Below are 15535 nucleotides of genomic sequence, written 5' to 3'. Positions count from 1 at the left end.
TTATTTGTTTGCTAGAGGCCTCATAAAATGAACTATTAACACGAAACGTCTGTTTGGCACAGTTTTTAAATAAACAACAGATGAAAATGACACCACAATATTTTGAAAATTTTTGAACCATTTCGAGTTGAAATTTTATTGAAATCTTTTCTAAAAATGGTGTCACAATTTTTCGACCACATGTCCACAAAACAAACATGAGTTTATTTTCTGCTTTGCAAACATGTAATACTTCTAAATGTGTTAAAGCTGAATAATGAAAAATAAAACTAATTTCAATAAATTTTGAAGTATTTTGACAAAAACGGTTTGTGTACACATCCAATATGTTGACCACATGCTGGAATTTGTTTGTAAAAATTGAGTTAGTATGTCACAAATTGTGCATTGTTATACTATATATGTGCGCGTATTCCATGTTGCATTGATGGTTAATACAGTTTAAATTTCTGAGTCAATAAATAATAAGTTTACATTCAGTTTATTTACAATATTTTACATGGACTTTACATTTCTATAATTCCTACATCTGAAGAAATTTTAAGAAAATGTCAGTTACCGATCCGTTCACGTGGAACAACATCAAAAAGACTCCCAACATTTTAATTTATGCTTCCTTCTCGTTTGTGCGTCAGAAATAAAATCAAACTTACGAGCCGTAAATTTTGAATTTTTTTTGAAAGAATTAGTTATTGCGATTTAACTATTTTTATAACTAAACCCTGTACTTGAAATCCGTATAATTCAGTAAATTATTCCACAAAAAACTTGAATTACCTATTTTGTGTTGAACTTCCTAATTCTATTGAGAAAAACTGCGCCGACGTCACAGTTTATTTTTTAACTTTTTGAGTCAATTTTGGTTTTTATGAAACTTCGAAATGACAGTTCTGAGCATGTGGAATCGGCACAACTTTTGACCGATAGAGGGCGCAAAAGAGCAGGCAACTCTGGCATGTCTGGAATTCTAAGTGACACGGGCAGTCCAGGATACAAAACTATGGAGGATTCTGGCGGTGGTATCAAAAAGTTGAGTGGAAGTCGTGGTAGTTTAACCTCTGGAAAAGGCAGCAGAAGACCTTCAGTAATGTCTGGACTTGATGATAATGGTTCTGACATTGTTGACAAATCAAGGTGTGGTTTGCTGACAATAGTGACTAAAATTCCAAATGAAAATTTAATTTTTTCCAATTATAGCCTCAAGATTTAATTGCAATAATTTTTGCTCAGAAGACTATCAGGCGCAAACCGATGTGCATATATTGGCGAGGATAACAACAAGCTATTTATTAACAGCATTAGTTTTTTTGTGATATTACAAATTTACCCTTGACGAAAATTTTTGGGAACCAAACTAAGATCATTTATGGTTCATAGTATGCTTCTTAGAATGATGTCGCAATGTTTCCAAAGATCCAAATAAAATCTTCATATGATTAGAAAGAACCACATATGATGTCTGTATGTTTAGAAAAATATATTCTTTCTTCATATGTTCACTCTAAGATACATAGATCCAAACTCAGATATTCGAGTTATTCTTTTAGTTGGCGCTGCTACTGAAACACAAATTGAACGTTAAGTATCTCTCCAAAAAAGCCATTTTCTTCATCAAAAGAGTTAACAAAGATTGCTATGATATGATACATAAATAATATAGTGTTTCAATGGCTTGGTTTTTCGGCTACTCGGGGATACCGGTATATATCTAATTGTTTACAGAAATACTATTAATAAATAGAAAAAAAAATAGAGGTGCCATTGGCTTACGTATTTGCCAATGATATAATGAGCAACTAGTAAATCAATTTCTCCCTTTTTGCATAAAATGGCTACTTAGATATGGAAACTTTATTTGTGTATCAGGTTTATGAAATGAGAATTTTGTATAAATTTTCCGGCTTATTTTTTAATGATTTTTGTTTTGGTTTCTCATGTGGTTTTGTTTTTGATAACCTAAATGAGATAAGAAGGTTAGGTGAACAGACAAAACAATCCCAGATAAAACAGTCCCCGACAAAACAGTCCCAAATAGTAAAAAATTCCCACACAAAACAGTACCAGACAGAATAGTTCCAAGGAAACAGACAAAACAGTCCGAACTAAATATAGAGTCAAACATATGCACATCAATTAACAAACGAACCCTTTAATTTATTCACATAATTGTTTTTCTTTGAACAAATATTAAGCCAAATACAACACAGTTTTTGCCAAATAAAGTATTTTGAAACAAAATTTTGCTTTAGTCATAATTCCTATCAATTAAAAACAGTGATTTCGGAAGCTTAACCCGTAAATTATGTTAGTTAAATATTTGCAGATTATATTTACAATTGTTGTAATATTTTATTTGGAACTATTTTCGCTGGGACTGTTTTACCTGTTTTCTTGGGACTATTTTGTCTGGGACTGTTTTGTCTGGGACTTTTTTATCCGAACTCGAAAGGTTATTAAAAACACTGAAAATTTTGTCGTCAGAATTGTCAATTTTAAACTTATATAAAACTGTGAAGTATATTCAGTGATAAGTGATCTTGCAGCTCTTCACTTTCATCTCCACTAGCAGACCTTGACGATTTCGATCAGACTTTACGAAAAGTGGAATCAATTGCGAGCTTCATTTTTTTGTTTAGATTGCTGTACATATATTAAGCCGTTTATTTCCAAAGCAATTAATCCTTCTAACACTCTTTTTTGAGCGCAGTTTGTTCAGAGTTTACAATCTCGAATATGGTATATATGAATTGTTTTTTTCAGAAAAAAAAACGTTTTCTTTAGGGAGGAAATACTTAAATGACGATTACTAAAAAAACAGTTTAAAATTGATAAATTATTTTAAAATAAATATGTAGTAATTACCTGGGATTAAAATTCATAGTATTAATACAAAGAACAAATATGGTTCCTTAAGAGTTACAAAATGTTTTTTGAGATCCTGCAAGGAATATCAAGAATCATTTATATTCTTTTGGATACTGAGAACCATATACGTGTCTTGTTATGATTACTCAGGGTTGTGAAATCCATCTGCTGTGCAATAACTGATGCAAAGACAAGAACAAATTAACACTATATAATTAGTCAAATAACTTCAAAATTTACTGGAAATAATTGAATGAAATGTCGCCGAGGCAAAAACCCCTATTATTGATTTATTGTTTTTATTAGTACTCAGACGGGAAAATGCGTGCAAGTGTAAACTTGAACATGATTTAAGTTGTTCGCAAAACTATTGTGAAAGTGAATATCTTCGCATAGCTAATTTCAAGGAATTTAAAAAATTCCATTTTTTTTAATTCCTCTCCAAATTTACCATTTACCAAATAAGGTATGAAAAATTCTAAAAAATCAACAGAAGATTCGTCTAGAATTTGTTGCGTTTACTTTGCGCAGAATTTCGCAACAAGTCAACGCAAACTGGAGACACAAATCAGCTTGATGGCTAGGGATTCGATAAGGGAGGGTTTCCTGGAATGTGATAAAAGTTTAGAAGAATTTGTGATAGATATGAATCAAGTTACGCATGAATTTGCAAAATATTCGCAAGTATTTCAAGAATCATATATTTAATTGGGTTATGTAGAAATAATAGTAAGTTAGCGTACAAAACTCCAAGTGTAAATAAATGCTGGGCAATTGTAAATGCAAGTCTCCTATGTAATATATTTTGCTTGCTTTCTCGCTTGAAACTTGCTTCTTTCAAGCGTATATAAACGGCGTATATCAACGGCGAAAGAGAATAATGCAACAGTCGTGGTGGCGCAGAAAGGAGGAGAAAGTTAAGGATGAGGGAGACCGTGTGTTTGATCCCAACACGGAACGTTATTATTATACTTAGCCCAAGTCTGACAATTGTAAAATCAGACTGAATGCAAGTCTGAAGAGTCAAAAAAGTGACATGAATCAGTCTATGATTCAGTAATGATGAGGAATTGCATTTATACTGGTCCAGTACTGAAACCCACTTGATGTTAGGTACGGGTTGCTCAAAATAGAAAGATGAGGAATGTGAAAAATGATCTGAGTTAAAAAGTGCTAGCCATTGACTGGATTGTTTTCAAGGTTGAAACAAAATTTAATTAAAATTCAATCCGGGAAGTCTGTCTTCATTTTTTTGTTTCAGTTTGTTTTTAGTTTCATTTCGCTTTTAGTTTCTGGAAGTTCCTCGACTTTGTGAATGTGTTCACAATTTTTGTGGGAGTGAACTTCCTTGGGCTGCCTTACACAGTCTCCACTGTCGGAATAGTCGTAAGTGAACAAAATTTCTATCGGATCCACTTTTATCCATTGATTTTAATTTTAACCAAATTCAATTGACCAATTCGAACAAATGTGAAGTTTACTCATTATTTAAGAAGTCAATTTGGATATTTCCCGATTGTGCCACCGCCCACCCCCTTGGAATCTTTACTCGGGTTTCAGCATACGCAGATTGGATAAAGAAAAATATGATATAATGAATGATTGATTAAATAAACTGATTATTACTACTAAACAGTTAATCCAAACAGGCATCAGTGAATAGGTATTAATATTTCCGAACCTTTTCCAATTGTGCCCCCAGCACGTTATGCACCCCCAGTTAAAGAACACGTGTCTTTACATAGTATATCATTATGTAAAAATGTGGCACGTGCGGCTGGTTTGCGCAAATAATTTGCACCCGCTAAGCTTGGGGGGGGGGGGGCACAAAACGGAAAAGATCCGTCATTTTTAGCGCGCAATTTGATCTATTTAATTGCTCTATTCGATCTTTTCATTCATGATAGCTCGGTTTTGGAAAAAGAGCCCTCTTTGCTTTAGATAGGAAATAGCCCCACCCATCCCATCCCATCCCCCCCCCCCCACATGGAAATATACCCCCCTCCCACTTGACTGCGCATTTAGCGCGTTTGGGCATGACTCAGCGGCCCGTGGGACCTGATGTGAATCAATCACAACTGAACAAATTCTCAAATTTAATTTGGGGTTCAATTCCTAGACACATGTTACCTATAATATGAAAATATGTATTTAATTGAGAGCTGACATTTTTCTTTTACAGTTTGGTTTAGTTGGGACATTTGAACCCAGGACAATTAAGTTTATCAGGAACAGTATGATTTCGTTTGAGATGTGCTTCATTTCTTAATCGTTTATTTTACCCCATATAGTATTGTACGTGCTCGACGGAAAAAGGTCAATTTTAAGTCAAAATTAGAGCTCACACATGGATATATTTTGTTTTTTTTTGCGCCCCATTGCTCAGCGGGTTCATACTATTTTTTGCACCCCCACGTGGCATATTTTTACAAAATGATTTAGTATATAATGGCACCCGCTCTTCTGTAACGAGGGGGGGGGGGGACAAACGGAAACGATCCTAATTAATAAATCTTGTAAAAAATATAAATTTCTTTTCAGATTTCGTTCAACACATCGTTTTTGTTTTCAGCCAGCGGTAATCATACTCTGTGGAATCACACTTGTTACGTATCACGGATGCAGTTTGCTACTAACATGTAAGGAGAAAATAGACGAGAGAAAAATCAGAGACTCAAACGAAAGCATTCAAGAGATTGAAAAATCATTAAAACTTGGTTATGCATTACTGGCAAAAGACGCTTTTGGTCCCATAGGCGAAAGTGTGGTCACAATCAGCATATTCTTCATCCATTTCTGTTTCTGCATCGGTTACATAATCTACCTCGGGAACTCAATGGAAGCCTTATCCGAAGATTTCCACAAATCGCGAGTTTGTTCAAAACAAGCTTTCGAGAAACGCGCAAAACGGGAGTTAATGAATGTTACAGAATGGCCGAAAGATGGCTTGGCAAATTTATCCGACTTCGCGTTTTACAGAATCGGGAATTTGACTCACGATGTGGAATTGGACTGTGATTTTCGCCCAAGCGATGCTCCAACTTTCGATCAGCTTGTATGGTTGATGTCGCCACTTTTTGTCATTTTATGTCTGCCCAATTTACAATTACTGCGAGATTTTCTCAATTTGCTGGCTTTTATTACCATTATTTTTGTCTACTCGTTTTTATTAATTTGGCTTTTACAAGGTCAGTATGTATAGTAACTAGTAATAACTATATTAATAATAATGATTTGTTTTCTGGTGAATAGAATATCAAAAAAAAACCGAAAAGTTAAGGCGATTGAAAAAAGAAGTAGGTCTTATATCGGTCCTTTTTTGTTGTATAAGAAAGTGCTTACAGATAATTTTAATTGATTTGAGGAATTAATTGAAATGATAAATTTCATAATCGAGCTCGGATATTTGATTTAATATTATTTATTGGATTGAGCATTAATGCAAGGTGACTTAACCCGCAAAAAGTCCACAAAAATGTTTGTTTTCAGAGGCGAGAGAGAGGACTTTCACACCATCACACGAGTTGTTCATTGCCAAGGGTATTCTGTTCACGTTCGGACAAGCTTCTAGTACCCTGGAAGGAATGGGCACTGTAAGTATGAAGTTTTAGGAAAGAACTCAGATAAAACACGGTTAGTTTGTAGGTTAACATAAAGAGAAAAACAGGACAAAAAGCAGGCACAGATTCGTCACAGATAACCAGATCGCAAACTTTTTGCCATAATATAAAACTCTCATTTGAAATCACTTGGTTTTTTGTCGTGTGATGGCGAATTGCAAGATTTTTCTGCGAATGAGCGTGCGAGGAAATTTACCAATTTTAATGAAATTTGTTCTGCAAGCTGTTTTTTAGATGTTATCTTAAAAAGTCATGAAGTCAAAACAAATTGTGAAGTCATGAAGTCTGGTTTAAGTGTTGAAACTCAAGTTACATCACAAAGAAATTGATTTCGTTTTTCAATTGACGTCATTCCCAGAAAATTAATGAAACTCTCTTGTCATAAAAAATTTAGTTAATACCTTATTTAAAGAAAAAAAAGCCTTTGAGCTGAGACTACAAAATAGAGTATTTTAGATGCAATCACAGGCTTAAGTTTCATAATTTTCAAATAATTTGATGAAAGCGGCCTGTAATCTTTTTTATCTACTTTTGTCTGAAGTTTAATCTATTTTGTTTGTTATGGGAACCAAGTTAATAAAAACTGCAAAGATTTAAAGAAAACCGCGTTTTTCAAATTATATAGTAATTAAGAAGCTAAAGCCTGTGACTGCATCTAAGAGGCAATATTTTCGTGGAATGCCAAAAATATATGGCGTGATTTGCAGTGACAAACGTTTAATTTTTAATGAAAACAGTAGTAACTTTTACTTGTCAAGCTCAAGAAAACAAAGATTTTTAATAAATGAGCCAAAATTAGCTGTATACTTCATTGTTCACATTTTTTTCATTGCAACACTATCAAAAACTGAGCAATAAATACGACCAGATTTGAGCACTGTTTTCTCGTGGACATAAATCTCGACTTCATGGTGATCAGACAAAACAGACCCAGTCAAAACAGTTCCCCACAAAACAGTCCCGAATAGCAAAAAATTCCCAGACAAAACAGTACCAGACCAAATAGTCCCCACTAAACGTAGAGTTAAGCATATTCATCCCAATTAACAAAGAAACCCCGTTAGTTATTCACATGATTGTTTCCCATTTAACAAATATTAAACTGATTGAAACCTATTTTTTTTGCCAAAATCCGTATTTTGAAACAAGTTTTTGGTTTAATCTTGATTCATATCAATTAAAAACATTGCGTTCAGAATTGTAACTCATGGATTATGCTTGTTAATTGTTTGCAGGTTGTGTTTACATTTCTTTTCATATTTTTTCCGGACTATTTTATCTGGGACTAGTTTGTCTTCTTTTCTTGGACTATTTTGTCTGGGACTCTTTTGTCTGGGAATTTTCTGCAATTTGAGACTATTTTGTCGTGGACTGTTTTGTCTGGACGCAAGATTTCATACATTGGGCCATTAGTCAAATGTTTTCACCTTTTCTTTTGCTATTGTTCTAATTTGTTAATACGCAAATCTTCTGAAGAAAAGTCTTTGCTGTTTTATAAGAAAATGCATCTAACTGTTACACCATCCTCCACATCCCTTTACAATGTGAACGCAAAGTAAGCCGACATAAAATCAAGCCGTAACCTGTATAAAAGATAGCCAACCTATCAAAAAAAAACGTTGTTAAACGTTACAATCAAGACAGTGCGTTTTATTTTTAATATATAAGATCTTCTAAAACTCCAAGGAACAGATACATCAATTTCAAGGCAATCACTGGTTTCGAGCCCCTGTGGGCGTTATCTGAGAATAAATATTCAGTGATCATCAAAATTTTTTTCAATTCGAATATTTCAAAAATATGTTGCGTTAATTTAGGTGACGGAGTTGTCCGATGAGTTGCACGAGTCGCCCTCGTACGTGCAATCTTATGTGGCCAAGACGATGGCCATAGCACTGCCTGCCTACATGGCTTTAGGGATAGTTGGATATGTAGTCCTCGGATCACAGGTATCTTATTCACACTTTACTTCTTCTCTGCAGGTCAAAGTTGCAGCTGCTAGTTTTTATTTTTATTATTAGTCACTTCCCTACCCGGGTTGACCAAACTTACTTACCATAAAACGGACCATATATGGTCCATAAAAGTCCATACAAATTTCCGTTTTATGATCTTGCTATGGTTAGTAAGTTTCCATATATGGTCCGTTTTATGGATAATAAGTTTTTCTACGAGAGCTTTATTTTTTCCTACTATGGTAATATATGAATGAAAGAGAGGACCCTGCCATATATGGTCCGTTTTATGGTTAGTAAGTTTACATATATGGTCCGTTTTATGGTTAGTAAGTTTCCATATATGGTCCGTTTTATGGTTAGTAAGTTTCCATATATGGTCCGTTTAATGGTTAGTAAGTTTACTATATGGTCCGTTTTGTGATTAGAAAGTTTACATATATGGCCCGTTTTATATACGAATCATATATGGCAGGGCCCTCTCTTTGATTCATATATTACCATAGTAGGAAAAAATATTGCTCTCGTAGAAAAACTTATTTTCCATAAAACGGACCATATATGCTACTAACCATAGCAAGCTCATAAAAGGTAAATTTTTATGGACTTTTATGGACCATATATGGCCCGTTTTATGTTTAGTAAATTTGTCTGATCATAGGACGTTTCGAGAGCTGAAATAGGTTAAATACTGTCGGAAAAAATCTACAGTTGAAATAACGAACAACTTTTTGAGATTTTCCAGTATGTTTTGGGTGTGTTCCCCTCCTCCTTCTCTCAACCGGGCTGGGGAACGGCTACGGCGGAGTTACAAACACAAATATAGGAGAATTGAGTACTAAATTAACCAATGAAAAATACTATTTTTCAAAATTAATTATTCGAAATAATCGCAAATTTCCGTATGAAAAGCTAACTTTTACCAGAGACAAGCTATAGCAAAAATTCCTTTTGTTTAACAGTCTAGGTACACATGGGACATTTTGTAAATTTTTGCAAACGGTATGATAGTATATAACTATAGTTATATACTATCACATCGTTTGCAAAAATTTACAAAATTTTTTTTACAAATAATTGTGTATTTAGTGCATTAATTTTGCAAATATTTTTTCACAAACTTATTATCATAATTTGTATACTTTTTGCAAACTATTTTCTTGGTTTGATTTTTTTTTACAATTGCAAATCGTTTTTTATATATTTTGCAATTATTTGGTGAACAAAAAAAACGATCTTGGTAACTGCTGATACTTAAACATGCAAATCCTTTTTATATATCATTAATTAGTATAACTTCGAATAAATTTGTTTCAGGTTAAATATTTATCTAATAACAAATTTTTGGCTAATTTTTAAAGCGCAAAAAAGGGCACTTTAAGCTCCCTTTTATTATCAAATTCATTTAAATATAACAACAGGTGGAGCAAGTGATCACGCGCAATTTGGGCCCTGATGAAAACTTGTCTCTGATGGTGAACTTTCTGGTGGTGTGTTTGATTCTGTTTGGGTATCCGACCATGGCCTACCCTGGACAGAAAGTTCTGGACCAGTGGTGCTACCAGATAAGTTAGTATTCATAACCAAATTACTGACTTTGAGCTTTTTTGCAGTGTTTTTGTAATTATTTCTCAAAGAATTGATTCTTCCTACTAAAAGGATTCAAGCAAACAAAAAAATTGGTAGCCGGTAGAGATGTCATCACTAAAGATTGCTTGAAAAGGTGTAAAATTAAGTAACTTTCACCGCCAAAAACCAGAAATCGTAAAACTTTTACCAGTTAATTTTTTTTTAACAATTTTTTGATTTTCAGCGGTGGAATTTTTATTTTTATTTTTTTTGCATATAATTTCGATGCTTAAAACAGACAACGGTGAAACTAAAAACTTCATCGCTTTAAGACACTAATCTTACAAAGTTCAACCGATTCATATAGTGTTACTCAATTCACTGTAATATTAGAGAGTGAAGGTTGAAGCCGCTAGACAAGACGTGATAGCTGAAGTGTATCGCGTGAAAAAAATACCGCTAAAACTTAATTGCAAGTCTAGATCAGTACTGGACAAGTCTTATTAATACAAGTCTTAGAAAATTGGTAATTTTTGGCGAATTTTTGGCCAAGAGTTGTAAATTGATTCCAAAGTCGAATCCAACTTTTCAAATGTTTGGAGTAAAACGTTTGAAATACAAATATATATAATTTTTGTAATTGCCACCTATTGGCGTTAACTTTGAGAGCTTCCCGAAGAGATTTCGCATCAAACCAGAGTTGTCCCAAACAAGGAAATAGAGTCCCGAGATGTCAAAAAGTCCCGATTGTTCCACTTTGAGGGGTTTTACTGTGTTTTTTAGCCGTTTGTGGCCAAATTGCAGCCCAAAAATTGACAGTACAAAATTTTTGATTTCTTAGATAAGAAAAAGATAAGAAAATGTTCTTATCCAAAAAAGAAACAAAATTTCAAAAGGGGGAAAACCGCGAGAGTCCCCTTCATGTCATCCCTCCATGATATCCCAATTTTCGTTTCCGAATCGTTTTCTGACCAATTTTAAATCTTTTCCAGACTCGAAATTCGTGGCCATGAACTGACCAGACTCGAAAATCGTGGACATTTAGACTGGCAAGTCTTAAACAGGATCTGCACAGGACTTAAAAATTTGAAAAGCTACATGATCACACTTTTGAATCAGTGCTGCATTTAGTCTCGCGGTAGTGAAATTGACTTGGCTTTCAGTGAGGGAGCAGTTTGCAGTGAACATTTTCATTTTTAAAGCTATTCACCGCAAATCTTGCATTTTTTCCTGCAAGGTCTCGAACCGGGAAATTGAAGTATCTTCATAATATCTTGATAAAATTTTTTGAAGAGAAAAAGGTATAAATAAACTTGTAAAGATCATTTTGGGAGACTAGTTTGCTTCCAGGATTTCATCAAAAATTTAATGATTTATCATTATAAATTAGCTGCGAGATCTGCTTCAGATATCCCTATTAGCTGTGATGAAAATCAAGATCTTGCATTCCTTGCCACGGTATATCATATATAGTTTAACTGGGCAACTTTTGAAATTTTTATCGATTCGTTTCAGTAACTCGACAGTGGTGTAGAAACCTGATCTCCAAGCAAACTTCCACAAAACACCCCCAAACTGACGGAACGAAGGAAGCGACTATCAGCGATAGCCAGCAAGCCAGTTACCCTTCAACTCCAACCATATCCGGCATTACTACTACTAGTTATAACTCAATTGACAGTAATAACGCTACTACTACTACTAGTGATAATTCCAGCACCACGGAGGCGAGAGAAAAACACAAATGGGCTGCCAAATTAGCCAAATTCATATCTGGGGTGACGTTTGTGCTTTCGACGATAGCTCTCAGCACCATATTCCAAACATCTTTCATTTACATATCTGCTTTCACAGGTTAGAGCTAAATAATCCTAATTTTTTTCTGTCCCAACATTTTTTTTCATCAGCCTGTTTTTTCCAACTTACATTGTTTAGGTTGTTTTCCTTTCCCCGATTTTTATTCATGAACCTATTTGTTCCAACCTATACCCGAATTTGGAATGATTATGGCTCCTAATCCTGAGCATCAATGTTCGAGTCCCTTTTGAAATTTTTTGCAGGAAACTTATAATACCACCGGAATATCTGCAAGAACTGGCGCGATAACCTTTTGTTTTGTGTATTTGCAATTCGTTCTTGAAAATATGTTTTTTTGCTGCACAACATAAAATGCAACGTAATTTATTAGAAAAAACTTTCTGCGTTCTTTCTAAATATTATTATAAATGTTTACAAAAATGATTGATTTAAAAATATTAAAACGTCATTTTTTTAATTCAACATATTTAACATCTGTAAATGTGTAGCCATGAAAAAGTAAAGAAACAGTTCGAAATTACAGAGAAGATCTCAATTTGTTTTCTCAATCAAATAGTAATGCGGTTTATAATTGGCTAACTCAACATAGATCTTTTTTGAGATAAATATAATTTTGGTCCCTATTATCTCATAAAGTAAGCGCTACTATAACTCGACAATTTTTAGCAAAACGGAAAGTAATCTGTCCAAAAGAATCATTGACAACAGAACTCAAACGGAACGAACTTGCTAGAATCTGGCAAGGTTGCTATCGTTTTTCACGGTAACCATCCCATCTCGGTGTTAGGTAACTACTCATTAAAATAAGTAACTTTCAATATAAATGAGTGGATTGAAAAAGAATGGTGTAAATCGTTATCGATCCACTGGGGGAAACGAGAAAATTTTTGAACCTTAATTAAAGCGAAAAATGTTGTTCCGCCGAAGTCTTAAAATCGCCGTCTTGTTGAAAAGAATTTTTTCAAGACCAATTTCTCATAAAAAAACATTTATAATTTTTTGTTGAGTAGAACTCTGATTACATAATCATTTACAATAATATTAGTAATTATCCGAAGAATTATTTGATTACTTTTAATGAATGGTTTAAGAAGTTATTCTTCTTTCGCTACAGACTCTCCAAAAGAGTATGGTGCAAAAAAAAACTTCGTTAATTTTTCAATATATGTAACCAAAAAATTCTTCGAATAAATTCGATTATTTTTCTTTTTTAGAGCCAGAGTTCTATAAATAGGTTGATTCTGAAAGAAATTTCAAGATCACTTTAGTTTCTCAGAAATTTAGCCAAAAACACTTTTCTGTACTTGCACTCGATTTTCAGTTACCTCATTTACTTAAAAATTGGCGTGATCATTTTAAAAAATTTTCCACGAAATTGTATCGGCCCATCAGTAAGTTAAATGGGACCGTGGCCAATAGTATGTTTCATTTATCTGGCTCAGGGAGGGATATTTCTGGGTCTTTGTCTGTGTTTGATACGCGGGACAACTAATAAATGAGCTTCCTTTAGAATAACACTGCCAGATTTTTCTGGATTTTCTGGCCACCTCTTAAATTGCGATCCATTCATTTTTGCCCAAATGACCCGAATGGCCTGGGACTACACAGTTAAACTTAACTCTGTCCAAAAGACTTTTGGACAAAATTTTTTTCAAAAGGGCTCATTTATGATATCCCATAATTATCAAAAGGCTTGAATGTGATTGAGTAGCAATTTCATAAAAACGAATATAAGTTATGTTTCCATCTTTTTCCAACTCATTTTCAATTTTAAAACTTTTTCAAATTTTGAATAAAGTTGAAGAATCATGCATCAACTGATTGGTACTCTTTTCAGTTTAAGTTCTTCCTTCCCATTGTTTGAACAAAAAGGGGCGTGAAAAAATTCGGCGAAAACTCGATTAGGCGAACACATTTTTTGTAGCCATTAGGCAAAAATTTTGACCACTACATTTTTTTGGCGAATATTAGGCGAATATCAATTAAAACAACTATAAGCGGTATTTAAAAATGCACTTGATGCTGTAAGGTACTCAATTGTCCCTAACAAATGTCTATATAAAATAAAAACTAACGTAAACGGTCACATTTGTTTTAAAGTTGATCATTTGGAGCAGTTCATTTTAGGCGCGTCCAGCATTTATGGTAAAAATTTTTCCGAATTTTTTTATTTACATCTGAGAACTCACAATTCATATTTTAGGACTGAATATTTATATGATGTTTTCGACTTTCCTCCGTATTGCTTTCACAAATATTTTTGCCGAGTGGCAGAAGTAATGTGCTAAATGATTTATTTTAAATGTGCTTTATTGACTAACTTTAATGTAACTGTTTTAATTATTGCATTCGCCTAATGTCCACAAAACCTCAGTTCAAAAAGTTCGCCTATAATGGCTACAAAAAATGTGTTCGCCTAATTGAGAAAAAAACGTGATTGTCTAAGATCCAATCGACATAGAATGAAGTTTGGAAGCAAGATCCATTTTCAAGATTTCACACCATAAGCTGAAGATGAATGAACAAATATCTTTTTATTTCACAGGTGCAATGGACAACTGCTTGCTTTCTTTAATTTTCCCTGCCGCCATACACTTCAAGGTCACACAGTTTGAAGACAGTCAGTCCCAAGGTCAAAGTGACGATGACGATGATTCGTCTAGAGGTCGTTTGTCTTATGCCTGGAGGTCACTGGCGGCCAGTCGGGTCAAAGATGCTCTTATGATGGTGTTTGGTGTATGTCTGGCGGGTGTCAGCCTAATTGTGTTCACACTGGTCAACTCGGGAGTTTCTTTTACCAACCAATAACAAACTAGTACATTGAAAAGGCTGCAATATTATGCAAAAAAGCGATCTTCAATTTTTCCCGGAATAATATTTTATAATCAAATTTGGTTGCATTTTATGTCCATTAATTTGTTATTTTTGTCAAAGCGGTAGATTTTCATTAATTGTATGCAATAAAAAATCGAGTAGTTGTTTATAAGTGAATTAAATGTTTACTTTCTGTTTTTAAAAATTGATCAAGATTGAGAATTTCGCGAGAAATTTTTGATCTATAAATGACCTAAGAAAAATGATACAAGTTCCACTTCGAATTTTAAGTTGGGACAAATTCCGTCGAAAAAATTGAGAGAATAAGTTCAACTATCTTCCGAGGAAAATTTAGCGGTATCTATCTTTACCTTTGTAACAAGAAGGAAGATTTTCTTATCACAGTTGAAGTCTTAAATGGAATTTTTTCGTGCTTACAGTGGCATTATAGTCTATCTGATTTTATGTCAAGTGCAAGGTGTCCAAATTTGTAAAAAGTCAAACTTTGGGGGAAAACTTGATTGTCTGTGTTCTAAATTAGAAAATTCCTAATAAATTGAATGCCCATTCAAAATTTCTTGAAGTGTCTAAAACCGTCCAGTTAAAATTACCTAAAAATTCAGGTAAATTTGCCTGAACTGTTCACGTGTTTATAGGCGTTCCTGCACGTTACCTGAGCGTACATCCAATTGCAAATAGACTTATCTGAAAAGTTTATGCAGTTATCCTGTACAAATTACCTGTAATTTAAATGCAATACATTGTATATTGGCCCCAGAGTAAGAGTACAGTGAGAACATAGTACATAAAAAATGAAGGTGAAATTTGCAACTAAATTTGGTAATATGCATAGTTCAGCTAATTTTACCTGCACATGGGCTTACCTGTACACTG

At 33.8% G+C, this 15535-nt stretch overlaps 1 protein-coding gene across 1 annotated transcript; it reads left to right on the top strand.

Moving 5' to 3' along the window:
- The first annotated feature begins 351 nt into the window (after positions 1–351).
- On the top strand, positions 352–14836 carry LOC142336821 (uncharacterized). Its single transcript, XM_075385759.1, has 8 exons — positions 352–1134; positions 4155–4251; positions 5438–6053; positions 6355–6458; positions 8303–8434; positions 9862–10009; positions 11525–11863; positions 14373–14836. Exons 1-8 carry the CDS (start codon positions 869–871, stop codon positions 14633–14635), a joined length of 1965 nt encoding a protein of 654 aa, XP_075241874.1. The 5' UTR covers positions 352–868; the 3' UTR covers positions 14636–14836.
- The last annotated feature ends 699 nt before the right edge of the window (positions 14837–15535 follow it).

Source organism: Convolutriloba macropyga, chromosome 3 (genome assembly GCF_964194025.1).
Source record: "Convolutriloba macropyga chromosome 3, txConMacr16.3, whole genome shotgun sequence".
Taxonomy (NCBI): Eukaryota; Metazoa; Xenacoelomorpha; order Acoela; family Convolutidae; genus Convolutriloba; species Convolutriloba macropyga.
This window is presented reverse-complemented; position numbering and strand designations above follow the sequence as displayed.

Bases quoted from the DNA above. Each gene is read 5' to 3' on its own strand.
- LOC142336821 (XM_075385759.1), top strand. From the start codon at position 869: ATGAAACTTCGAAATGACAGTTCTGAGCATGTGGAATCGGCACAACTT. The intron at 8,435-9,861 runs GTATCTTATTCA...ATATAACAACAG, and splicing joins ATGTAGTCCTCGGATCACAG to GTGGAGCAAGTGATCACGCG. The intron at 11,864-14,372 runs GTTAGAGCTAAA...TTTATTTCACAG, and splicing joins TTACATATCTGCTTTCACAG to GTGCAATGGACAACTGCTTG.